General features: G+C 32.7%; 11 protein-coding genes and 7 pseudogenes across 18 annotated transcripts, besides 6 other annotated features; 13 read left to right on the forward strand and 5 right to left on the reverse strand.

The window, feature by feature from the left end:
• Positions 1–328: 328 nt before the first annotated feature.
• Positions 329–15,278: a mobile genetic element.
• TVAGG3_1085060 lies at positions 515–1,136 on the forward strand (annotated as a pseudogene). The gene has a single exon. A coding segment is annotated over exon 1 (622 nt).
• On the forward strand, positions 1,525–1,935 carry TVAGG3_1085070 (ATP binding; the record flags this gene model as incomplete). Its single annotated transcript, XM_051256816.1, has 1 exon — positions 1,525–1,935. The coding sequence occupies one exon, from the start codon at positions 1,525–1,527 to the stop codon at positions 1,933–1,935; it is 411 nt and encodes a 136-aa protein (XP_051075919.1).
• Positions 1,955–3,040, forward strand: TVAGG3_1085080 (integrase core domain containing protein family; the record flags this gene model as incomplete). Its single annotated transcript, XM_051256817.1, has 1 exon — positions 1,955–3,040. The coding sequence occupies one exon, from the start codon at positions 1,955–1,957 to the stop codon at positions 3,038–3,040; it is 1,086 nt and encodes a 361-aa protein (XP_051075920.1).
• Positions 3,661–4,218, forward strand: TVAGG3_1085090 (organellar and viral DNA polymerase type B; the record flags this gene model as incomplete). The annotated part of the gene is made up of 1 exon (XM_001280516.2): positions 3,661–4,218. One exon carries the CDS (start codon positions 3,661–3,663, stop codon positions 4,216–4,218), a length of 558 nt encoding a protein of 185 aa, XP_001280517.2.
• Positions 6,168–6,639, reverse strand: TVAGG3_1085100 (annotated as a pseudogene). Its single transcript has one exon. A coding segment is annotated over exon 1 (472 nt).
• On the forward strand, positions 7,122–8,116 carry TVAGG3_1085110 (annotated as a pseudogene). The gene has a single exon. A coding segment is annotated over exon 1 (995 nt).
• TVAGG3_1085120 lies at positions 9,187–10,060 on the forward strand (annotated as a pseudogene). Its single transcript has one exon. A coding segment is annotated over exon 1 (874 nt).
• Positions 10,498–11,058, forward strand: TVAGG3_1085130 (organellar and viral DNA polymerase type B; the record flags this gene model as incomplete). The annotated part of the gene is made up of 1 exon (XM_051256818.1): positions 10,498–11,058. One exon carries the CDS (start codon positions 10,498–10,500, stop codon positions 11,056–11,058), a length of 561 nt encoding a protein of 186 aa, XP_051075921.1.
• Positions 11,389–11,975, reverse strand: TVAGG3_1085140 (annotated as a pseudogene). The gene has a single exon. A coding segment is annotated over exon 1 (587 nt).
• TVAGG3_1085150 lies at positions 12,759–13,823 on the forward strand (annotated as a pseudogene). Its single transcript has one exon. A coding segment is annotated over exon 1 (1,065 nt).
• TVAGG3_1085160 lies at positions 14,364–14,819 on the forward strand (annotated as a pseudogene). The gene has a single exon. A coding segment is annotated over exon 1 (456 nt).
• A 499-nt stretch (positions 15,279–15,777) lies between the features above and the next one.
• Positions 15,778–16,670: a mobile genetic element.
• Positions 16,671–18,798: 2,128 nt separating this feature from the next.
• Positions 18,799–18,920: a mobile genetic element.
• A 224-nt stretch (positions 18,921–19,144) lies between these two features.
• Positions 19,145–19,390, reverse strand: TVAGG3_1085190 (uncharacterized protein; the record flags this gene model as incomplete). Its single annotated transcript, XM_001296831.1, has 1 exon — positions 19,145–19,390. One exon carries the CDS (start codon positions 19,388–19,390, stop codon positions 19,145–19,147), a length of 246 nt encoding a protein of 81 aa, XP_001296832.1.
• An 883-nt stretch (positions 19,391–20,273) lies between these two features.
• Positions 20,274–20,326: a mobile genetic element.
• Positions 20,327–20,382: 56 nt separating this feature from the next.
• On the forward strand, positions 20,383–20,595 carry TVAGG3_1085210 (uncharacterized protein; the record flags this gene model as incomplete). Its single annotated transcript, XM_051256819.1, has 1 exon — positions 20,383–20,595. The coding sequence occupies one exon, from the start codon at positions 20,383–20,385 to the stop codon at positions 20,593–20,595; it is 213 nt and encodes a 70-aa protein (XP_051075922.1).
• Positions 20,596–20,941: 346 nt separating this feature from the next.
• Positions 20,942–21,607: a terminal%2Cinverted (terminal inverted repeat of Maverick-1C transposon ID:TVAGG3_1085220).
• Positions 20,942–25,930: part of a mobile genetic element that runs on past the window's edge.
• TVAGG3_1085230 (uncharacterized protein) lies at positions 22,337–22,657 on the reverse strand (the record flags this gene model as incomplete). Its single annotated transcript, XM_051256820.1, has 1 exon — positions 22,337–22,657. The coding sequence occupies one exon, from the start codon at positions 22,655–22,657 to the stop codon at positions 22,337–22,339; it is 321 nt and encodes a 106-aa protein (XP_051075923.1).
• On the forward strand, positions 22,910–23,104 carry TVAGG3_1085240 (uncharacterized protein; the record flags this gene model as incomplete). Its single annotated transcript, XM_051256821.1, has 1 exon — positions 22,910–23,104. The coding sequence occupies one exon, from the start codon at positions 22,910–22,912 to the stop codon at positions 23,102–23,104; it is 195 nt and encodes a 64-aa protein (XP_051075924.1).
• On the forward strand, positions 23,498–24,121 carry TVAGG3_1085250 (protein of unknown function, DUF4106 family; the record flags this gene model as incomplete). Its single annotated transcript, XM_051256822.1, has 1 exon — positions 23,498–24,121. The coding sequence occupies one exon, from the start codon at positions 23,498–23,500 to the stop codon at positions 24,119–24,121; it is 624 nt and encodes a 207-aa protein (XP_051075925.1).
• Positions 24,543–25,157, forward strand: TVAGG3_1085260 (uncharacterized protein; the record flags this gene model as incomplete). The annotated part of the gene is made up of 1 exon (XM_051256823.1): positions 24,543–25,157. The coding sequence occupies one exon, from the start codon at positions 24,543–24,545 to the stop codon at positions 25,155–25,157; it is 615 nt and encodes a 204-aa protein (XP_051075926.1).
• Positions 25,354–25,566, reverse strand: TVAGG3_1085270 (uncharacterized protein; the record flags this gene model as incomplete). The annotated part of the gene is made up of 1 exon (XM_051256824.1): positions 25,354–25,566. One exon carries the CDS (start codon positions 25,564–25,566, stop codon positions 25,354–25,356), a length of 213 nt encoding a protein of 70 aa, XP_051075927.1.

Raw genomic sequence — 25,930 nt, forward strand, 5'->3', positions numbered from 1 at the left:
AAAAGAACCACCAAAACCAACAGCTAATGAAATATTGTTCGAATATTTTCCAAGGTACTCTGTTCTCATTGCATACATTCAAGAAATACTTAAGAAAGCAGACTTGACTTTAGGAGATGATGAAAGTTCTGTATATCTTTCGTTCCAGTTTCAAATAGCAGAACTTTTGAGACAGATATGCTTAATGTATGACAACATCTCTGATTTCACAAGATATGATGACGACCATGACCCCGAACATGGTGAAGAAGAAGTTTTACAAACATCCATTAAGACAGGAAAGGTTTTAACTCAAAGTCTCATTATTGACACCAAAGATGGCGAAGTGGACGTTCTTCAAGAGCTGAAGAAAAATACTTCTTCGGGAGGTGGTGGTAGGCATGAACTTGAAATAAATGAGATAGAAGAGAAATTAGCCGAAAAAGCAGATAAAGAACATAAACACAATATCTCCGATATAAATGAACTTCAAGCTACATTAAATAGTAAAGCGGACAAAAATGAACTTGACGCAATGAACAAAGTTTTGAAATCTCATAAACACAACATCTCCGATATAAATGAACTTCAAGCTACATTAAATAGTAAAGCGGACAAGAACCATGTTCATTATATAACTTCAGACGAACAGATTATAACGGACTACCATGGATATTTAACACGAAGTGATGAAGCGAAGACAAAAAATGTTAATGAAAGAAGATATAAATACATTCGTGCTAAAGGTTATGACATAAGCTGTACTGTACAGTATGATGTAGCTAAAGCACCAGAAGCATTTGGTTATACCGGTGAAATTTATGCCTCTACTTTCAATGTTAACGGTGTATTAGTTGAACCAAGATTTATGTTAAGAGTTAAGGCAAAAATAACGTTTGAAGATGCTATTAAAAGTAAAGCTGACAAAGTTGAACTCGAAGCAACGAACAAAGTTTTGAAATCTCATAAACACAACATCTCCGATATAAATGAACTTCAAGCTACATTAGACAGTAAAGCTGACAAGAACCATACACATAAATCCTTCACTACTGTTAGAGCAGACGACATAATATTGAACTTTGACCTTGGTTCAAGTGCACCATTAGAAAATCCAAGTACAAGCGTAAAAGATACTCTTAACAGTTTAGATAAGAGTTGCAGGAACATTGAAAGTCATGCCAGAAACTTTGAAGCATATGAACTACCAACAATGTTAGATAAGAAAGCAGACAAAACTTATGTGATGAAGAACTAACAAAGAAATTTTCGAAACCAGATACAATGACATTTACAACAGAAATTATAAATGGTGAACCAGCAACTCCATTTGAATTTGTTAGAGGTCTTCAACCAGATACTTTTGAATTTTTCTTGGATAATTCTATTGAACTAACATTACATTATAAAAGTGGAACAAATGCAACATTTCATCCGGGAGATACATTCCAAATGGTATTTAATGACATAAGTTCTTTAGAATATGTTTATAGAGTTATGAGCATATATGATTTAATATATCCTATAGGAGCTGTTTATACGTCTATGAATCCAATAAATCCAAACACTTTATTTGGTGGTAGATGGTATGAAATAGTTGACAGTTTTCCATTCTACACTAATACTCAGTCAATGAAGATGGGAGGTTCAAAGAAAATAGGTATTGAAAACCTTCCTTCACATATGCATAGGTTCAGTGGAAGAACATCTGTGGAAGGAAACCATTCACATTCAATAACAAAAAGAGGTTATACAAATCTTGCAGCGGGTTCGGATAGACAGGGAATGCATAGATATGATATCACAACTGACCCCAAAGATGTTAGCACAGGTATTTTCTGTGGAACTGCAGGAAATCATACACATGTTGTAGCTGGTATTACAGACCCAGCAGGTAATGGAAAAGATTATATGCCTCCTTATATAACAATGCACGCTTGGATACGAGTTGGTTAAAATCTTTAACTTTACATAAATGAGCTTGAAAGAAGTATTCGAACAACATCCATGGAGGTCATTTAAGAAATTCAATGAAGCTGCAAAGAGTTGGGGATTTACTAACAGAGCTGAAGTGAAAAGGTTCTTTGACAAAAATGTTGTACATCAAACAAAAATAAACCCTTACGACTACTTTTTACCAATTTACTCCAACACTCCTGACGCATACCAATTTGACACTCTCATTCAAAGCAGAAAAGGAGGACATAAACCATTCCTCATCTTCATAAATGTTAACACTCGTAAAGCATATGCATATCCAATGAAAAATAAAGGAACTCGTGAAGTGTTAAGAGTTTTACAAAAGTTTGTAGCAGAACATAACCCAAGTACTTTAACATCAGACCAAGACAGTGCATACCTCAGCAATGAAATCACAGAATTTCTCATTAAGCATAACATAACTCACTACACTACTGAAGACCATAACCATAACATACTCGGCATCATAAACCGCTTCATAAGAACGCTCAGAGATTTAAATCAAGAGCGAGACTTTACCGAAGAAACAATGAAACATTTTCTCGAAGTATATAATTCCTCAACACATTCTACAACAGGACATACACCAAATTCAATGACACAACAACAAGAAGAAAAGTATATACAAAAGAAACGAAGCCAAACACAAAATATCAGAAATTCAACACAATTTACCCTCATTCCTGGTACAAAAGTTCGTGTAGTTCTTGACGACAAACCGTTGACAAAGAAACGTTTAAGGTTAAGTAGAAACTATTATATCGTAGACTCTACACAAGGTAATGGATATCTTATAAAAGCTGCTGACGACTCCATAGCATTTTACCCTCGACATAAGTTAGTTGAAAGTAGTAATGGCAAACTTGCTGAAACCATTGACGAAGCAAAGCGAGGAGTGGTTATTGAAATACTTGGCTACAACATAAACGATGACACTTATAAAGTAAGATATGAAGGAGGTGTTGAAGATGTTATACCATCTAAGAACTTGAGAGAGTCAAAGCCAACACATCTGGGACCATTAGAGCGGGAGTACTGGAAAGACAAAAATATGCCAGAAAGAATAAGAAAATTCTTCTAAACTTTTTCATTAGATGTAAATCAGACATGAATGAGAACAGTCATGATATCATTAATGGTACCATTTATTTACACCAAAAAATAATGTTTATGTTAGAATGTTAGATCTAACACGTTTTCTAACCACTTTTCTAACATGGTCTAAAACTCTCGAAAATCATGAATTTTTGACATTTCCTTATGAAAGAAAAATAACGCTAATTTTTTTCTAAGAAAAATTTTTATCTTGTATGTAAAGATATGATTTCAACAATCGGCACAACAACAATTCAAACTACAGCACCAAACTCGTTAGTCATGAATCCAACATCTATGTTAGTAGAGATGAAAAGCTTCATTCCTTCTTCATATACTTTCGAAACAAAAATCCAGAAGATAAAGCAAGAACTTTTAACAAGTAATTTAGACTGTAGTGCGAAAGATGAAACAAATTAACAGTATCTTTATGAAATGCAGGACATTATTGACCATTTACCCAAATTGCCTGAAATCCAACAACAAAAACTAACTATTCCTGAATTCGACGAAATTGAAGTCAAAACAACTGACTCAGTAGAAATAAAGAAGTTCATACGTAAAGTAAATTATGAATTCCTTGGTTTTCATTGCAACCATAAAGTTATGGACAAAGATTGCGACATGGTTTATAAGAATGTTTCTGACATATATAAATCTGAAGAATTTAAGACCTACGATAACTTTGTTTCATTAGTTGCTGAATGTGTTTGGGAAATAAGAGATAAAGATAGAAGAGGCAAAGTATGGAACGAACAAATAAGACCCGCTATGTTTGAGATGAAGAGAGCAATTGACGCCTTAGTTGTTTTAGCAGGTCAAATTTCAATGTATAACGCAAAAATGAACCCGCAATGTTCAAAATGTAAAGCAGCAATAAGAAAATATAACTACTCCGTCAAAGAGATAGAAAGAATGAGAAACGACTATGCAGATTTAAAGAAAGAAGTAGAAAAGCCAGCAGAAGATAAAATGGACATGTTAGCATTTCTGAACAAAAATTATCCAACTGCTGACGATTTCCTTCTATCTGACGTCAAGAAGAAATATAAAGAAACCTTCGGCATTGTTAAAACATTCGATGTACTAAAAGAAGAAATAGAAGCTACAAAACTGTTTAAAGTCATGAACCATCGCAACATATACCATGTAAAACGCTTGTAAATAGTTATGTTAGAAAAGAGGTTAGAAAACGTGTTAGATCTAACATGCTAACATAAACATTATTTTTGCGGAATTCAGCACAAAATTCTGAGTAAAATGACATATGGCACGTGTCAAACCGTTGAGTTTTCACAAATTTTAAAAATTGCTGCGGAAAGTTCGTCAAAAAAGTGAAGGTTCCCGACGGTTTCAAACCGCCATACTTTACATGAAGATAGTTTACAATGTCAACTAAATATCATGTACGATAGAAACGGTTATGTAAAGTTTACATTTTGTAAAGTTTTGTCCTGATTCAAGACAAGTCTTGTATTTTTTCAGAACAAGTCTTGTATTTTTTCAGAACAAGTCTTGTATTTTTTCAAGACAAATCTTGTCCTGATTCAGAACAAGTCTTGTATTTTTTCAGAACAAGTCTTGTATTTTTTCAAGACAAATCTTGTCCTGATTCAGAACAAGTCTTGCACTTTTTCAGGAAATCCTATCGTCTAACTTTACAAATGTCACTTTTTCAACATGATTGCATTTTGGTCGGGAAACAACTTTCTCTCAATTTTGTCACTTTTTTCTATCGTCGTGTTTTGTCACTTTTCCCTCAGGGTGTGTGTCAGAAAATATCCAAAATCTTTATAGCCTCGTATCTCCTTCAATTCTTGACGGCTTGACATGTATGACACACCATTCAATTCAGAATTATGTGCTGAATCTTATGACCTTCATTTGTTCGTGACTTCTTTTCACATATGTAACCCTGAATTTTTAACATTTCTTTAACACAGAAAAATAAAGTTAGTTTTATTTTTATTTATTTTTTTATTTTGTATGTAAGGACAGATATGTCAACAACAGAGAACACAACAACTGCTATCGTTCATGAAGCCATAAATGAAGAATACGAGTGGGTTCAGTTTAACAAACAACTCCGTCTCATTCGTTCGGTCAAAGACGATATGTACCAAATGCAAAGTATTTTGACAGCATGTTTTGCTCCAGACACTAAACACGCAGACGACTGGTTCAAAAACCAAAGCACACAAGAACTTTTGAGTGAAATTTCTCTAGACCGACTTTTTTCGGTCTTGCATAAAACACATGAAAATCGTAAAAATTTGCCAATAAATTTAAGAGGTTATTATGTTCATAGACTTTTAGTAAATGCAGTTGCAATGTGGGCTTCTCCTCGTTATGCATGGCATGTTTACAGACTTCTTGACGAAATTCATAGACAAGAACGTGGAGAGATGGAAAAGAAACTTCAAGCAAAAGATGAAGTCATTGAATCCAAAGACAAAAGCATACAGAAAAGAATACCACGTTCAGTACCAAAAGGAAAGGAAAAGAGTTATAAGTATATGATATATACTGAAGAGTTGGAGAAAGAAGAAGATAAAGATATGGTTATGTTGCATTTAGTCAGAAGAAACAACAAAAGCTTTTATGACCTTGCTAAGATTTACAAATCTGACAGAAACTGGTTCTATCGTGAAAACTTACCGATTTCAATGACACCGAATGAGCAAATAAAGGAAATTGTCAAAAATACTCTTCCTCAAACACACTATGACATCAAAGGTTGCACAATACTTACATTCAAAGAAGACTTAACATTACTGAAGGAAAAAATAACAGAATATTTCGATAACTTCAAAGAGGAAGAATAAAAAAATCTAAGCTAATTTTATTTTTTTATAAAATTTTATCTCATATGAAAGAACATGAATTTAGAATATTCGGAACTCATGACAGAAGAAGAGAACGAACAACATGTAAAAGATTATGCAAAATTTCTGAAGACATACAAAGCATTTAAACAATATCTAAATGCTTCTAAAGATTATGCAAAATTTCTGAAGGTATATAAAGCTTATGAAAAAGCGTATGAAAAGTTTATACATTGGGGAATTGTTGTAAAATATCGATATGAAGACTAACCAAAAATATATTTTTGCTTAAATGACGTCAGGGTCAATTTCTTCAACCATTTCACTTCCTTCGTCAATGTCAATAGAAGCTTCTTCAACCTTTGGTAAGAACTTTTGTATAACATCTTTGTTCGTTATTGTTTTCAGAGATGAAGAATAATATTTCACATTTGTTTCACCCTTCTTATATTCTTTCTGTTCGGAAAGATTCATAGCAATACTGAAGAAGTCAATGTTGGAGTTCTTTATAATAGTATAATGAGTATCTTTGACATTCACGAAGAAACCTTTTGTTTCAAAACTACTGCTAACTCTTGTGAAGTATAACGTTTGCGGTCAATGACATAGCTAATGGTCTGACATACTGACCAAACTTAGATTCTTTCACAAACTTCTTGTTAAAGATAACATTAACATTTGAAGCATTATTGAACTCATTCTTGATGACAGTAGCGAGAGCATTGTATGAAAAGAACTTGCAATCTTGCATGTGTTTCATTAAAATAAAAATATTAAATTATTTTGAAAAATAACTTAAAAAAATCTAATCTAATTTTTTCAAAAAATATTTTTTATCCGATAGAAAAGATGACAGAAAAATTAACTTTTTACATAGCGCCAGACCCTTCTTGCCCACATCTTTTTAAGCCACAATATATAGTCATAGAACTAAATAGAGAAAGCGAAATTCTACAAATAGAAGAAAGCGAAATTCTACAAACAGAAGAAACATATAGAGACCTAGATAACGAAACTGGATATGCACTATTCTGGTTAGATTGTCCTTATGAAATGTATGAAAAAGGCTTTATATGAGAATATAGAAAATATTGTCATGAAAACAATATAAGACCAAGCTCTAGAGAAAAATTCTATGCTGGTATAAAACATCTTTCGAAGTTCGGAATGGCAAATATAGAAAGAAATAATGTTTTCTAAGTTTATTTTTTCAAAAAATATTTTTTTTATTTCCTACTAAAGATGTATCGGAAGTTGTCTAAGTTAGAACACTCGGAAATAAAACAACTTCTTACAGAAGCTAATATAGATGTTGCAAGCATTACACAACAAACAAAAAGGCACTCGCTGACATCCTCAATGACTATAATGGTGAAATAACTTATGATAGAATTCATGAGTTCATAAAGCCGCAACGCGGCGAGGACGAAGTCCATGCAAGAGCATTTCCTTTAAATGACGTTGCTATTGACTTATATCATAGACGTTCAATACCATCATGAAGTAAGAAAGAAATGTTTGACATAACAAATGCAAACGTTGGTCATACTCGTAAAGCTCTTTCACATGACGTTCGTCAAGAGATGTTTGACATAACAAATGCAAACGTTGGTGAAACAAGAAGAGCTGCCACATGAAGTAAGAAGAGAAATGTTTGACATAACAAAGCCGCATGACGGCGCGGGCGTAGCCCATGCAAACGTTGGTGAAACACGAAAGAGAGATGACACACTGAAACAACAGAGAAGAGAGATGTTTAAAAGTGCTATAGACAAGTTCGCAAAGCTAATAATGTCATTCGTTCCATTGACGACAAACAAAAGAAGGTGAGAGATGGTTAAAGAAAGATGAAGAAAATAGGAAGAGGAATGTGAAGTCAGGCAATAGACTCATTGACTTTAACATCGAAGCTTTAGATGAACCAAACAGAGACTACTTACAAAACATTTCGGTAAGGTTTTCATGAGACTCTTAGAGAGATTAAAATAAACTCCCAACAAAGATGGATGGTATGTTAAAACTTGGTGGAAAGTATGAATGTTCTATCGTTAAACCTCAATATATTGGAACATTACTACATCAGCTCTTGAAGGAGAACTTTATATCAGAGATAGAAGCAAATGCTGCAGGTATTATTTGTTGAAATGCACTATGACTTCTTCTTGACAAACATAAAGAATCTTACTGAAATAAAGATGTATGATTTAACAGAATATGAAGGCTTAACGATGTCAGATGTAAAGAAAGGCAAACCAAAAAGAGACCATATAGAGATGAAAGCACACTGACAAATGACCAGAAAGCCATTTTGGAAGCTCTTAAGCAAACAGGAAACCAGCACTTATAGAAAGCTTTTGGAAAGATAATGGTGAAAAGAAGTTTTATAAGAAGAGAAGCGGGCAGTTTGGAAGTATCTTTGCACATTACCTATAAATCTTGAACGCTACCAAATCTTCAATGAACTGAACAAAAGAACTGCAACACTTATGACAGAGGACAATTGTTTCGTTTATGCTTGCATTCAGGCTGGAGTAAATGAAGAAACTATTGACCACATGAGAGAAGTCATTCGTGTTAGAGACTTTCCTCAAAGTAAAGTACAAATTTCTGACGCAACAGGTATAGCATTTAATGTTACCATTGGTTACTTCAATGACTCAAGACATAATGAAATAAAGAGATACATACCAAAAGAATGCGAAACTGTTAGAACTATTGACTTACTTCTTGTTGAAGACCACTACATGCTAAATGAAAGACTTCCAATGACAACATATTTCATTCGAAACTATATAGAAATCTTGAAGGAGTGTGGTGGAATGAACATTGAAAAACAGATGAAAATATATATACAAAGAGAGAAGATAAATATGTAGTTCGCATGGATAGAACTACACCGCTATGGGATGTTATGAAAACATTGTGGGAGTGCAAATATTTCGAACCTATTTCTTATGGAGAACTTTTCACATATACGACTGACTTATATAAACAGAACCTTGCACCATTTAAAGATTTGACATATGCTCCAAAGTATTGTGTACAACTGAAGAAGAAAGCAGAGTCAAAAGAAGTAAATAAAGCTAAATGTAAGTTCATACCTGAGCACGTTTTCTTTGCTGACTTTGAGTGTAGTACGGATGGCTTTCATAAAGCTTTTAACATCTGTTATGACAGTGAAGATGGTTCAGTTAGTGAAAGTATTTGGGGTCAAAACTGTGCAACAGAATTTTTGGAAAGACTTCCTGACAAGAGTTTAATATATTTCCATAACCTCAGTTATGACATAAACTTCATCTTAAGACACATGACAGAAGTGAAAGGAACTCCCATCATTAAAGGTTCACGAACAATGCAAATAACTGGTTTATATAAAGGAAGGGCAATTATTATAAAAGACTCTTACAGTGTTATAAATAAGAAGCTTAAACTATTTCCTGCTATGTTTAACTTACAAACAGGACCGAAAGAAGTATTTCCATATAACTACTACAGCAGTGTTTTGTTAGCAAATGACAACAGAACTGGTGTCATTTCTGAAGCATGTAAGTTTATCCATGATGCAGATACATTTATGAAGAACATAGATTCCATCAAAGGTTGCAGAATAGATGAAAACCACTTCGACTTAGAAAAATATAGCACGTTTTACTGCAAACAAGATGTAAGAATTTTAAGAGAAGGTTTTGTAAAGTTCCGCAATGACTTATTGAAAGAGTTTGATTTAAACGTTTATGACTACGTTAGTATTTGTTCTATTGCTAACAAATTGTTTGAGAACAGAGTATACTTCCCGAATGGAAATCTTTATGACCTCTCAAATAAACCAAGAGAATTTATTTCGAGATGCATTCAAGGTGGAAGATGTATGTTGTCAGATAACATGAAACAAAAGAGCAAAAAGAAACTCATTGCTGACTTCGACACTGTTTCATTATATCCTTCAGCTATAGCAAGACTTTATACTTTAGAAGGTATTCCAAAAGTATTGAAGGAAGAAATGTTAAGCACAGAGTATCTCATGAGACATTTATTCGATGACGACCAAAAGGAACCCATTGGTGAAAAGTTTATGTCTGGCTTCTTTGTTCTCATTAAGATAACAGAGATTGGTATACCCAGACACTTTCATTTAATAGTTTGCGACCCTGAACTAAATCCAGAACTTAACGTTCCAAGAAGTTCAAACACTTGCTGTCTCATGTATGTTGACCATATAACATTACAAGACCTCATAAAATATCAAGGTGTCAAATGTGAAGTGTTGCAAGGATACTATTACGATGGAAACAGAGATATGAGAATAAGAGATGAAGTAAAGAAGTTGTTTGAGTTAAGGTTAAAGTATAAGAAAGAAGAAAACCCCTTACAAGAAATTATAAAACTCATTCTGAACAGCATTTATGGCAAAACTATTCTATCTCCTATTGAGTCAAAAATAACCATAGTAGATGACAAAGATGCTATAAGATATGCTATAAGAAATTACAACCATATAGTGAAGTTCGAAGGTTTGGATGGTTCAGATAAAACTATTTTCAAGCTAACGAAAAGCATTTGCAGACACTTTAACTTCTGTCCACTTGGTGTTAATATTCTGTCTATGTCAAAACGTATTATGAATGAAGTATTCTGTACTGCAGAGGACATGGGACTTCAAATCTTTTACCAGGATACCGACAGTATGCACTTATATAATGAAGACATCCCAAAGCTTGCAGCAGAGTTTAAGAAGAGATACGGTAGAGAACTTATTGGTAAAACATTAGGTCAGTTCCATTCTGACTTTGCAGAAATAACACCTGGAAAACAAAGTTTAGCATACAAGTCAATATTTTGTGGAAAGAAGACCTACATAGACTTACTCACTAACGATTTAAATGAAGTTGCATTTCACTGCAGAATGAAAGGCGTGAAGCAAGATGTTATTGCTTTAACCGCTAATGAAATGTTTCCTGAAGCTATACAATGCTATTACAATGAAGATAAGAACATTCACATACCTGTTGGAACATATGACAAAGACTCTGAGTTCAGTTTAATGAAACTTTACAAAGCACTTCATGATGGTCAAGAGATTGCATTCGACTTATGTAAGTCATGTCAACCTTGCTTTGCTGAAAAGTTCAACTTTTCAATAACGACTAAAACAAGCTTTATTCGTAAGTTGAAGTTCTGAGGTCATTTATTTTTGTCAGCAATGAGGTCATTCGTGATAAAAATAAAGCTAGCGTAGATTTTACAATACTGCGATGGTAGAGTTTAAGAGTTGTGCTTCAATGTAGAGACAGTCCTTCCCATCTGGAGGCAAGAACACTGGACATTTATGGTCATGAGTGGAGTACATGTCTATCCAAAACTCACGATTGAAGCCAGTTAATTTATAGTATTTAGGGTTAGGAAGTGGTGAAGTTCTTGTATGACCAATGAACTCATTTTCAACGCCTTTGGCTATATTAGAGTAAAGTATTGCTTGCTTTCTATCCCAAATGCCAGTGTTACAATCTTTGAAAATTCATTTTTCCTCGGAAGCATTGCATCATAATTGAAAACATTCTTAAAATCATCACTTGGTTCGGAGATTTGAAATCTTATACGTAATGGATTTTCTTTCTTTTTAGCGACTTCATTGAATGGTGAGAATACAATGAATTGACAGTCATGAGTTCCATCTTCATTTTCATTAAATTCATAATGAAAGTCTATAAGTTGTGGCTGACTACCTTCTTCTTTCAGTTGTGCAAGAAACTCACGTAAAGGCTGTAAAGTTTGTACTTCAATGTTGAACTTTTTCTCGAACATCTCATTAAATGAAATCATACATTGTTGCAATGTTGTATCGTCTTTAAAGTATTTGTATATGTGAATGTTTTGGGCGCTTAAAGACTGTTCGTCATTTTCTATCTCGACTTGAAGTATAAAGTCAACCTTTCTGAAAGCACGTGTTATATACATAGATGTTATGCCAATGTACTTCTCTTCATTTATGTTCACAATCCAGTCTGTTGGAAACTTAAACGTTACTCTGTTCCCCTTTATTTTGACGTCAGGGTTTTCACTACTGAACGCAACAGATAAAGGTATTTGTCTATACATTTAATTCGGATAAAAATAAACCATTTACTCTTTCTTTGCTTCAGCTTCTTTAGCTTTTGCTTCAGCTTCTTCTAGCTTTCGCCAGCAAACGTGGGTTCTTCTGTCTTCCAGCAGCTAATGCAGCTAGTTGTTTTTCACTAAGTTTTCTCTTTGGTCTCTCTGGCTTTTGTTCTTGTTTTTGTTCCTTCAGTTCGGATAAAATTTGCTCGCGAATTTCTTTCTTCAATGCTTCAACATCTATGACACCTTGGGTCTTGTCCGTAGGGCTTGTCTGAGTCATTTGACTGCAGATAAAAAACTAAATTAAAACTTTAACCGATGTAAAATGAGCTTGTCAAAATCAGAGCGAGAGTCTATTATATTAAATGACGCAAGAGGAATACAACATCCTTTCTATTATGTAAGTCAGAGTAAAGATGGTAAAATATACGTAAGAAAAAGAAAGGTTCCATTAGCGAATAGAGAGCGACAACATTAAGGTGCATGGCAAGGGGAAGCCACGAAGCCCATATAAAACCTTCTGTTCAAACTGAAAAGTCAATAGAACAAGAAGAAAAGAAGCCAGATGTTCTTTCAATAACGAACCAAGAGCTTATTGCAAAGTTCGTGAATTTCATTGAAAAGCAAACCGAGTCAAAGAACCCTGACCCGCCAGTGAAAGAAGTTGAGACAAAAGAGAATGTACAGTTCATTGAAAATGTCAAGAAACAACTTCCACCACGAATGCCAAGAAGAAGAGTGAGAATAATGAAGTAAATAGATATTTTTATCTGAAGTAAATACATGCAGAACGAACAGCTAAACGAATTTACTCCAGCAGAGCATATTCATCAGATTCGCTCATATTTCGATATCATAGACAATGCAGTTCAAATTGGTGACACTAATAGAAAATATTCTGACGCAAAGATTCCATCACAACCTGGAACTGCTAAAGATAACACATGGGTAACATTCAATCTCTCACCTCCTGGTGAAAATATGTTGGACCTTTACAATACATTCATTACGTATAAAATGGAAGGTCAATTTATTGCAGATAAAGAAATTGGTTCAGGTTCCAATAAAACAAACCCACCAGGATTTTGGATTGGTTTCGATGACGCTTTCTATGCAGTTGCTGGATATCAAATCCTTGCAAATGGTCGTATCGTATATTCTCAAGACAACGCAAGAGAAGAAGCATATATAACTTCAAACTCACAAACTACCGAACAAATAAAGAAAGTAGATGTTTTCTCAAAGACTCGACATGAAGATGTATGGAGTCATTCGGGAACATGCAGAACAGGACAAATTGTTAGTGGTCCAATTACAGCAGGAAAATCATTTGATTTTAAGCTTCGTTTAAGAATTCCTGTTAGAAGATTCCTTCCATTAGAAGCTATTCGATTTATTCCAGCTTTTGCAGGAAACATTCAGCTTAAAGTAAAGTTCAGTAGCGACGCCTTACAATGCACATCTATATCTGTAAATGATATCATTGCTTTCAATCCAACTCTTAAAGTTGCATTTGCTTCAGATTCAAATCCACCGACAAATAAATTTGTTCCATGGAATGAACCATTCACTATGATAACGAAGGCAATAGAAGCTAGTGGAACAGTTACTATTACAACTGTAACCCAGCAACTATTTCGAACAAAGATGGATTTTAATGAATGTTTCATTCATCCAAAGTCATTCTCTTTAGACCCTAACATTTATACAGAACTTGTAGAACATTATACAAACGAGGCTTTATGTTTTCCTGTTAAAGTTATGGATTGGATTCCTATGGACGGTTCATTCTCAAAGAATACAGATAGTTCAAGTGCAACATTTACAGCAGCTTATACGCCTATTAATGTTAAAAGTATTTGGGCACTATTTAGAAAGAAAGACAACTATTATGTTAATTTTGAGAACCCTAAGTTTAAATATCTTCAGCTTTCCATGGGAGCTTATGGAAATATGCCTGCAGAACCTGAAAAATCATATGGACCTGTATTTTATGAAATGGTTGCGAACGCTTGCAATACAAACAATGATATGATAGGATTTAATGAAGATGTTATGAGGTCATTGGTGGATGATGGTAGTGTGGAACATAAATGGGATAGCTATGACAACACACATTTCTTATGTGGTTTTCCAACAGAAGTGGACTTTTGCTTCCAACAAGGTCAAACATCTACTGCTCCAATAACATACAAATTGTCTGTTAAAGGACCTATTGAACTAGCAACTGAAAACGTACCAAAGCCACTTATTGGATTTATGAGGGATTGTTGCTTTGCAATACAAGTAAGACAGTCAGGCATACCAATAATAAGACTTGACGACTATAACTTAGCCACGGACGACAGTGAGGAATAAAGGATGAACGTTTATTTTTAAAGCTTATAAATGAGTTCTTCATCAAGCTCTCGCGAACCTTCACCATCTATGAAACAAACTTTACCAAACGATTATGGAGCACCTATTGAATATTTCTTACGAGCTGCACAATGGCAAAGAACAGTCTCACCAAGGTTAGGTGTTCCACCAGCTCCTGTCAAAAATAGCATTTGGTCAGGTCCTTATATAAAATATGGTCTCCCACTAGGTTTGCTAGCTACAGCAGGAGCAGTAATGATGTTGAAAAGAAATAAAGCAAATGTTATAAATAATACTGAAGTAGCTGAAGTTAAACAAACTCCAACACCTTCGCCAAAACCAACGCCTTCACAAGCAAAACCTTCAATAACTCCTGAACCTATGGAAGTACAAACTCCTGTTCAAAAGTCAACTCCTAAACCGACTCCAACATTTAAACCAGAACCTACTCCTCAAATAAATCGTAAAACTCCTGCGTTTCCTTACTGAAAAAATAACGTTATTTTTATTTTATTTGAACATTTTTATTTGATTGAAATGACGACTAAAGTCACTGAAGCAATGAAACAAAAGTTTTTGGTAGAATACATTAAATCAGGAATTATTCCAGAAGGTTTTTACGTTCATACTATGAAGGATGGTAGAGTTCAGTTTAGAAAGATAAAGCAACCATTAGATAAAGAAGGAATTTTGAGAAAGATTAAACTTCATGAGGACAACATTGCTGAACTTAGGAAGAAGTTAGAAGAGTTGGAGAAAGGAAGAGAGTTATAAAGCAATGAATTCAACAGGTTAGAAAAGAGGTTAGATATCGGGTTAGATCTAACCTTCTACCCTAAATTTATTTTTGTGCTATGTTTTCATACGTGTGCGGGTGGTGATATCATTAATTTTTAAGTTTATTTTTTATTTTATTTTTATTTTATTTGGATGTAATGACAGAACAAAAGCAACTCATACAAATCAAAACATATAACAAACATACATTTAAACATTTATTCTTCCTTCCTGAGCATAACATGTTCTTTCAAATACATCCGAGACCAGTTGACTTTTCATTGACTGTTTATAAAGATAGAAATAGTTATATCATTAAACCATATGATGACGAAGGTAAGTTATGTAAATTGTACGTTAAGAAGTTAGAGAAAGTTTATGGCTTCAAGTATGACTACAATAGGGTTAACACTGATGATGAAGATATTGAGGAAAATTTATGAGAACATTAGTGAAGTCGTTAGTGAGAACGATAGTGAGAACGTTTATTTTTACATTAGTGAGTTCGTTAGTGAAGTGGTTGGCGGCTTTGTAAATATTTAAGGTTAAATTAGTTTTTGCGTTCATGTTGTAAAATATACGTTAACGGTTTTGTAAAGTGTCAAATTCACAAGTATTGGGTAAAGTGGAACGCAGTGCCACCATACCCAACTATTGTATACTAACTTTAAAGAATGAGTGGAATCGACGTGGAGAGGGTTATCAATGCTATGCACCAATTCTTTTGCAGCAAAAGGTGCATATATGATTGTAAACTCGGAAAAATCTCCATTGTAATCAAATTGAACGAGATCATCTGGGCACTCTTCCTGTAAATTATTCAAAAATGCTTCCAAAGAAGTGTAAGGATCGTTTGATAATCTTTGTGCAATAATCTCATCAAGGCGATAAAATTTGTGCTTTAAAGCATCAGTAGACTGCGCGAAAAGTTTCATCGTTTCTTTGTTATTCGTATCAATTCCGAACTTATCAAAAAATGCTTTTTGAGCAAGAAATTGCTTTCCACCGTTTTTAATATAAAGTTCGATCCATTTTTGATAAAATTTACTCGCGTAATGTGAACCCATTTCAACTCCTATATGATGGCAATGTTCTTCATTAACTTTGCTTATAGTAAACACTCCATTTTGTTCTTCAACCCTAAATTTTGCCTTGCATAGGGGATACGAACATGAATAAGTGACATATTGCTTTGGAGATCCCGTTCTTCTTCTGTATGGGACACCGCCCTTGACTTCCTGTTTAATACCAAAAGCAATAAGCTCCTCTAAGTCCACCGAAATCATAAAAATGAAGTGATTTTGAAAAGAGTTAACAAAATTCAAATCACATCAAAAACAAAAACACATAAAAAATATTTTATTATACTCATTCGAAATTAAAAATAATAAAATTTATATATATTAATTTCATTAAATCAAGGTTAAAAATCTCACCGGAAAAATAACCTCAGTGTGATAAATTTATCACCGGAAAAATTTACAATAAGGTTAATACCGAAAATATCGAAAAATCAACATTTAAGGTTAATTTAAGAGTATGCACTTTTGTCACCTACTCCTAAATCATTAGCTAAATGAAGGTTCAAATAGAAAGTAAATATCAATTTATATGATACTGAAACCAAATAGTTCTTTTAATAAAAGATAACACGCTGAAAATTATTGAGTATTTGCAAATCTCAAAAATCTATTGGTGAATTTGGCTCAACTTTTAAAATTATAACATCCATATCAAATCATAAAAGCAGACAAAAATTAAAGCCAAACCTATCGGCCAATTTTTTTTGATATTTTAATTTTTGAGGTATACTTTTAAAAGTGGATTTAAAGCACTGATGAAAAAACATTAACTTCTGTCGTTATGATTATTGATTTAGACAATAATGATTTTAATCTTTGATTATCAAAACACTAAAGTCATCTTTTTAACATTTGCTTGGTAGCATTAACTCAAGTCTAAAGTACTATTTTATGTGGCACTCTTAGAATTTTTGTATTCATTGTACACGCTGAAATAGTACCATTAAAGTTATGGCGGACTTTCAAAAAATAGTTTGGTCACCTTTTTTTCATATTGAAATTTTTAAGATTTTTTTCTGAAATAATAAGCAAGAATATCAACCTAAATAATATTAAATTCCATGCGTTAATTTTCCCTCAAAAGTCATTGACCGCCTCTCAATCTAGATTTTGTGAGTAGTTTAGATCTATTTATTTACATATATAAATATAATTCTTGATGCAATTTGAATAAATATCTTCTGTATGCGAGTTCCCATTTATCATCAAAATAATACAAACAAATTGATTTTATATTATTATTAGATCAAATAATACCGTTTTTGAAATGTTTATTTAATTTTGCAATTAAGTATACTGTTTTCTTTAATAATTATGCTATAATTATATATTTTCGATGCATTTTCTAGAAAATTAATTAAATATTTGGATCAAAATTCCAGCAATTTAATCTTTAGAAACTCGAAAATATTTGCTGAAGAATTGGCATGAATATTGCAAATTTAATTGAACTAGTTGCTTTGACATACTGGTGCATCAATGTATTCCTTCTATTTCGGATGAATATGAACCAAAAAACTAAATTTATAAATTTTAATGTCACGTTTCAGTGATTTTCTCTCTTCGGAGAGATTATCACTATCATCATTTTGAAAATATTCCAAAAAACATCTGGTATGAATTATATGGTGAAAATAACAAAACAAATCCAACAACATGTATTAATTGTTCAATTTCTGTTACTAATTCCGAATGTTTTGTTTTACTTAGTTTTTTTCATGATCTTGAAGAAGGTGCTATTTCAATTACAACGGATGATATCAAATTATTACATTCCGAATGTTCATTCAATGACTGCAAAAGGAGTGACTTTGGAGGTTCTGTTTACGTGAAAGGTCATAATTCAGTTATTCAACAACGATGTTGTTCATTATATTCACAAGCATCAAATTATGGAAAACATTCATATTCATCTTTATCCTATGGAAATTTTAATTATTTTCTTAAAAGTTGTGTTTCATCATGCGGAAAAAAAGAAGAAGGATTAGAAACTATTTATTGTTTTTATAGTATTACTAATATTAGTTATTCAAATATTAGTAATAACACTGCCAAAGCAAAAGGGGCTGCATATGGTATATATCCAGGAAATTCAATTGGAAAAGTCAATTTTTGTTCAATTTGTCAAAATCATTGCGATTATTGGGTTCTTATGCATTATAGTAGTGGATATCCAACATATTATCTTATTAATAGTAATATTCTAAATAATTCACAATCAAGTACAAGTTATGGTATCATTTGTTGTACAGAAAAAATGACTATTTCTAATTGTTCAATTTTTGGAAATTTTGGAAATGGACCATTGATTTATAATAATGCTAATTCATTACGAATAGAAAATTGTCATATTGATAATTTAACATATACTTATAATTCTCTCACAGATAAATTCAATATTGATTCCATTACATCTTATCATTTATTTTCATATTTTTCAACTACTAATTGTTTAATTCCTTTCAATCTTCAACATCAAGAAACAATTATCAAACAGAAAGTCAAATATAAAGAAGGAAAGTATATTATTCATATTTCAACGCCGTTCTTTGAACTTTTGCTTTCAATAAAATAAGAATGGAATTCAGATTTTTTTCTTATTTTCATAAGACTGCACTTACGCCCATATGACTTTAATTCAAATTTTTGACAATTGGCGTGAATACTCTTTGAAAATCAACCTTAAACATATGAATTGAAGGTCATGTGATAGGGGCGTAAATGCACCTATTCTCCACTATGAAAGACAGAAATTGTTCATAAATCACAAAATTAACTAAAGATGACAAATAACATTGAATCAAAAGTCAGCTTGTTTTGAAAACATTTCAAAAATATTACGTAACATTTTACATAATAATTATCAAAACAAACAAACAAATAACAAAATAATAATTAATTTTCTTGAGGATTGGAATCAGAATTAGAATATGTTGATAATGATAGTGATGTTCAAGGGAATGAAACTCTTTTGGATGGATATGGATTTGGTGAATTGTGTGAAGAAATTTTGTCTTGAATTCGAAGAACTGTGCGTTGTAAATTATTGAATGATCGTTCAAGGTCTTCGGCAAATATTCGTGCTTCTTCTGCTTCTGATGCTGACTTCTTTTGACGTTCAATAGCAAGATCAAAATCGCGATGACTTGAAATAAGTTGATTTTGTAATTCTTCAATAGTGGAACTTTGTTTAATCATAGATTGTGTATATTCTTCTTTCTTATATTGAAGTTCTTCTTCATATCGTCTCAAACATTGTTCTGCTTCTTCGGCTCGTTTCAATAATGAATTATGCTGTGAACGAAGTGTTTCAATTTCTTTGTCATATACACGTGATGTTTCTAATTGTTCTTGTGCATGTTGTAATGCATCTGTGATAGATTGACATTTATTTTCGCTTTTCGATAGTTGATCACGTAATGTTGAAATTGTTGAATCGCGTTCACAAACAATCGATTCAAGTTGTTTAGATCTGTTGATTGATCGTAATGCATGAAAAATAGCGTGACTTCATTTTTGACAGTTTACAAATGTAAAGTGTTGCATCCTTAAAAACTTGGAAATATATACATTCATGAATTATCTTGTATATTAATTGAAAATCCATAAAACCCTAACAATATTTTTTCTTAAAAAAAACTATAAAAATATAAATAAAATTAATCGTTAAATAAAAATATTTGATATTAGAATTTTATTGGAAAAATAAAAAACTTAATATTTTAAAGAAATACTTAAATACTTGAATGTTTTAACTTTTACATTATCATATAGACTCTCAAATTATTGATTGGAAACGGTTTGAGGGTTATCAATTTAAAAAAAATTGTGAGTTTTTTAGATTTTTGGCAATGAGTTTTAAAAATTTGTGAGTGAGAATGTGTGTTGATGCTTGGCACTTTGAAGGGAAGATGTTCTGGGTTCACAATTATTAATGGGATAAATAAAATGATTATAAATATAATATATTAGAAAATAATTTGCAAAATCTCTCCATTTTTATAAATTTAATAATAGAAGTTGATCTATATAGAAAGAGGTTTTATCTATTAAGTTTTTGGCTTTTGCCTTCAAATCATTAATATAATTTTTTCAAAAAAAATTGTTTTATTTAAAATAAACAAATTTTATCAAATAACTAGTATTTTTAAATTATCTTTTGAAAAATTGAAAAATTTACAAATTAAAAAATGGAAGACATCTTGGTTCGTCTCGAAAACCCAGAAGATCTTAAAACTTTTCAACTCCCAACCGTTCCCGCCGATCAGGTTCTCAACGTAATTGAAGAAAAATATCAAGAATACATTAATAATCCAAATGTAACTCTCGAAGATACGGCAAAAACACTTTCAATAGGAAAAGAACGTTTGAAAAAATTTTCGTACTACTCGGCTATCCAATAAAAGAAAGAGGAAGACCAAAGAAAAAAAATTTTGAGGAAGATGTATACAAAATTTTGGAAATAAAAGCACAATATGACATTGGATACAAAAGGATCAAAGAATCATATTTCGAAAAAGTCGAAAGATTTACATTCAACGATGCTTTCAAAATTTTCAATCAACAACATTTGTTTACATTTCACAGGCATCAGAAAATCGACGAACATCCACATGAATACGTTGCTCAATATGTTAATCAATTATGGCATACTGATTTGAAATTTCTGAAGGACGATAACGGTAACCTTCAATATTTAATTTCATTTCTTGATGACAGAAGCAGATACATTATTTGCTGGGATGTTTTAGTTAGTATACAAGTCTTGGGTATGGTGGCACTGCGTTCCACCTTACCCAATACTTGTGAATTTGACACTTTACAAAACCGTTAACGTATATTTTACAACATGAACGCAAAAACTAACTTAACCTTAAATATTTACAAAGCCGCCAACAATTTCACCTCACTATCGTTCTCACTAACAACTTCACTAATGTTCTCATAAATTTTCCTCAATATCTTCATCATCAGTGTTAACCCTATTGTAGTCATACTTGAAGCCATAAACTTTCTCTAACTTCTTAACGTACAATTTACATAACTTACCTTCGTCATCGTATGGTTTAATGATATAACTATTTCTATCTTTATAAACAGTCAATGAAAAGTCAACTGGTCTCGGATGTATTTGAAAGAACATGTTATGCTCAGGAAGGAAGAATAAATGTTTAAATGTATGTTTGTTATATGTTTTGATTTGTATGAGTTGCTTTTGTTCTGTCATTACATCCAAATAAAATAAAAATAATTTTAAAAAATAAAATAAAAAATAAATGATATCACCACCCTCACACGTATGAAAACATAGCACAAAAATAAATTTAGGTGAAGTGGTGAGATCTAACCCGATTTCTAACCCGATTTCTAACCTCATTTCTACCCTGTTGAATTCATTGCTTTATAACTCTCTTCCTTGGTTTCTTTTTAGTTGCTTTCTTCACGTCTGTCTCCAACTTGACTGTCTTTCTTCTTCGTCCATAATGATACCAATTACTTCCACCAGTCAATGGGTCAAATGGTCGTTCATAAGGGTTTCCATACATTCCATAAGGTCCGTATGGATAAACCGCTGGTGGAGAAGAAACATTTTCTTTAGTTCCATCGACTCTATTTAAATGCATTGTTTCACCTTTCATCTGGTCATTAAAGTCTTTTGCGTGTTTTGCAAACTCATCGTCCTTTCCTAAAGCATTTTCTGACTCAGTCGCAACCAAATTGGATGCTTTATTTATGAGCCCTATTTTATTTAATCTTAACTTCTTTGCAACCCAGCCTCCAATCTTTCCTTTATTTGCATCTAATGTCTTGAAACCCTTCCTCCACTCATTTTATTTACTGCGTCATAAGCTCCAAGTGCTTTTGCTCCAAATGCTAATGCTTTTGTTCCCATTGCGCCTAAAGCTGCCCAAGCTACCATTTACCCATATTAAAATCATCTCTCTTCAATATTATCTCATAAAAGTTCTCGTTACTGGAGAAAGTCAATGAAACATAAACATTCTCACGGGCTTCACCCTCACCGCTTTGCGGTCTATCTAACTTCTTTCTTATCTCATCTATTCGCTTCAAAATGTCTGAACAATTGCTAACATCTTCTACAACAGTTATTTCATCATGAACGACCTTTAAGAACAAGCTCATTTAATATGCAATTAAAATCATCTCAATAATGAGTCCATCCTTTCCATCTTTAGGTAGCACAACATCTTTCATTGAAGAAGGTTCGACAAGTCTTATGTTAAACTTACTGACAAAGTTTGTTATACTATAATGCTTCGGTGGCGAATACATGTAGTTTGAAAGACATAATATAGATTCTTCAGCAAATTCACTTATACTGGATTTTATAACAATGTTCTCACGAGACCAAACGCCACCAATTGACAATCTTGTAAGCAATCCTGCTGAGCCTTCAACTGTAAACGTCGATGGTAACATTCCACGAAGGTCATCTATTGACATCTTTGAGTCACTGAATTTAAATATTTTCTTAAAGCAATCGTCATTATCTAACCATGCAATAGCTTTGAAGTTTTCATTCGAATATACATCTGCTTCATTAAATGTAAAACCTGACTTCTTTGCAGAGACGACTTTAAAATCTATTGAGTTTGTTTCAAAATTATATGCTATGGTAACTTCTGAAGGTAATGGATGTCCTTCGCAGTCAGTTGTTCTCTCACTACCGTTTGAAGCTTTGTATTAAAAACTTTCATGTCATCTCCTGTATCTAAGTTCACATACACAGCAACAGGGAAACTATCTTGCTTCTTTGTTTCATCATTATATCTCAAAACATTAAAGTTCTTCAATAATATTGTCCTTCCTGCTGGAATACTTCTAACTTGTCTTATTTCAATAGCTTTCTCACCTCCTACATACTCTACCCAGTGTCTTGGATATTCATAAGTATACTGACTTTCTTGAATTTTGGTTGGTTTCATCATAACGTGTTCATAGTATATCTTTATACTCTTGTCAGTTAGACTCGGTGCTATGTTCTGAATATTTCTGACTTGCATTTTTAATGGAGATAAAATGAAGCATTTAATACATGACGTAGATGAAGACATGAATGAAACTACAGACAAACTTAACTCTTCTCTTATTCTTCCTTTCAGCAAAGATTATGAATTCTGTTCAAATGGTGTGTATTTCTATTGTGGAAAGATGGGTTCAGGTAAGACATTTAACCTCATTCGTCATATACTCATAACAGAGCGTTTAGGAAACGACTCTTACTATGACCAAATCATTATATCAGCAACTTCAGACTCTATGGATTCAACAGCGAAAACATTCATGAGTAAAGTTCAAGCATCTGTCGTTAAAGTTCCAGATAGCGAACTCATTGAATTTCTTCAACGTTACATTCGACGTAAGAGAAAATATTATGCTATTGTAGAGTTCATACAGTCAGGAATGCAAAAGACTTCAGAAGAGATGGAAAGAATTATTGACAAACACCACTTACGTCAGTACTCAGGAGTTTACGATATGAAACGACTGACAAACTACATTCTATCAAAACTTTCAAAATACCCCTTCAAAAAGTATCCTTCAAACACTCTGCTCGTTTGTGACGACTTCGCCGGAAAAGGTTTAGTGTCAAAGCCTGACTCACCATTAGCTAACATCATAACTAAAGTCAGACATTACCATTTAACTGTAGCAATACTTATGCAAACATGGCGTTTCCTTGCTTTAAACATAAAACGTCTCATAACTGACTTCGTTATCTTTCAAGGTTTCTCACGCTATGATATTGAACTCATTTGGAAACAGTCAGGTATAACATTACCTTTTGAAGAAATTTGGGAAGCATATAAGTCTCTCATCTCTCCTCGTTCATACCTTGAGATTCATATCATGACTAATACCATTAAAGTCAAAAATATTCCATGGGAACGACCAACATTGTTTTAAATTTAACCTTAATTGACTGATGGTAAACAAATTCCATGCATCTCTGTCGCCATTTCTGTTAATATTTTTGCTGTCATTCATATCATCCACTTCCCCATCCGTTAGCTTTTGAGGATATGCGTTAGAATAGCTGTTCTTAAATGAAGGCTTTTCACCTTTGAGAGCATAAACTCTATAACTTTCTGCATACTTTATGTTTGAACCTCCTGAGCCATCATTGACATAAATTTTTATAGGCTTCCACCCTTTGTTCATATTCCTGCTTCTTCCCTTTGCTCTTTTGTTCAGTAGTTCTACATCTTTATACACAGCTCCTGTCTCAGTGAATTCAACAATATTTTCATTCGTTAGCTTTACATTCAAACCCTTGTCGAGTATATTGTTCATTTCATACATATAAAAGGTTTTTATTCTATATGAAATGAGAAGCAAATCCATCTTAGCTGGTGCCGTTAATGTTCCAATTGAACCAACATCAAATGTTGACTCACGAACGACAAACAATATTGTCATAAAGAACTATAGTTCGGAGTGTTTGAAAGAAAAAGAACCAGATCTTAAGTCGGTGAATTTAAACACAGCTTCAAACGCTAACGCTACATCAGATGTTAAGTTAGAGTATCCACCACTGGACCAAGTTCTTTCAAGAGAAGCCAACGACAACCCTTACACAAATGTTCAAACAAATCCTTCAGATAACGTAGACCATTACCTTCTTCAGTTATACCAAACAATTTTACTCAAAGACGATAAGAAGCTTTTGACAAATCTTATAAGTAAGAACCAAATAATTCTAACAAAGGAGGACCTTGAAAATATTATATCACGAATAACAGGAAAGCAATGTGTCATTGACTATCTCGACCCTGAAATCGAATGCTGTGGTCAAACTCCAATATTCATGAAAATAGGTAACATCCGCATCATTGAAACACCAGGTACTCCAGGAGTTGAGTTTAAGTATAAATATTCGAACGAGTATACAAAACTATCTACTTACTATAAGCTTTGTTTGAAATATGTTTTAGTAAATTAAAGCAATTTGTAATATCTATCCAAAACTTCTTCAACAGTATCGAACTCATCTTCATAATGCAAACCTAATCTTATTGACTTGGTGCAGTTTTCACTAACACAATATTTTTCTGTTCTCTTGACTGACATAACTAACTCATTTGTTTCATCAAACAGCAACAACCAAAGTTCATGACCTAATACATAACATTCATACTTTATATTTTTAGCTCTGAGTTCTCTTGTAAGCTGTTGCATTTAATATTTTCTAAAAAGTCAACTTCAACAGTCATTCGCACTGGTGCCTTCAGTTCTACAGGCTCTCCTTGAAAGTCAACAAGTCTGAATTGCATGTCTTTCAAATTATGAGGACTAATGCGAACCCATTTACCTAAATGAGTTGCTATGACAGGAACGTTTGGAATGAACATTGAATTTACTTCATAACAGAAGGATTTATATTCTACTGAACCTTTACTATTAACTCCTGAAATACCTGTGACATTAGCTATTTTTGACTCAATGTACAAACAATTACCATAACATACGTATGGAACAGATTTCATCTCAATCGTTTTGTCAACACTTTTCAAAGGAAATGTCATATGGTATGCTCCCAAAAGAAGTTGTACTCTATGACTCATTCTTGGTATCTTAAACTCTTTCGCATAACTGAACTTCAAAACTCCTGCAATAAGTTTAACATTCATTAAGTTTTCTCCGTTATCCTTGTTTATTGTAGTATTTATGAGAGCATTTAACACTCCAGCTAATGTTTCCATCTTATATTCTACA

Source organism: Trichomonas vaginalis (genome assembly GCF_026262505.1).
Source record: "Trichomonas vaginalis G3 chromosome Unknown ctg_170, whole genome shotgun sequence".
NCBI classification, from domain to species: domain Eukaryota; phylum Parabasalia; order Trichomonadida; family Trichomonadidae; genus Trichomonas; species Trichomonas vaginalis.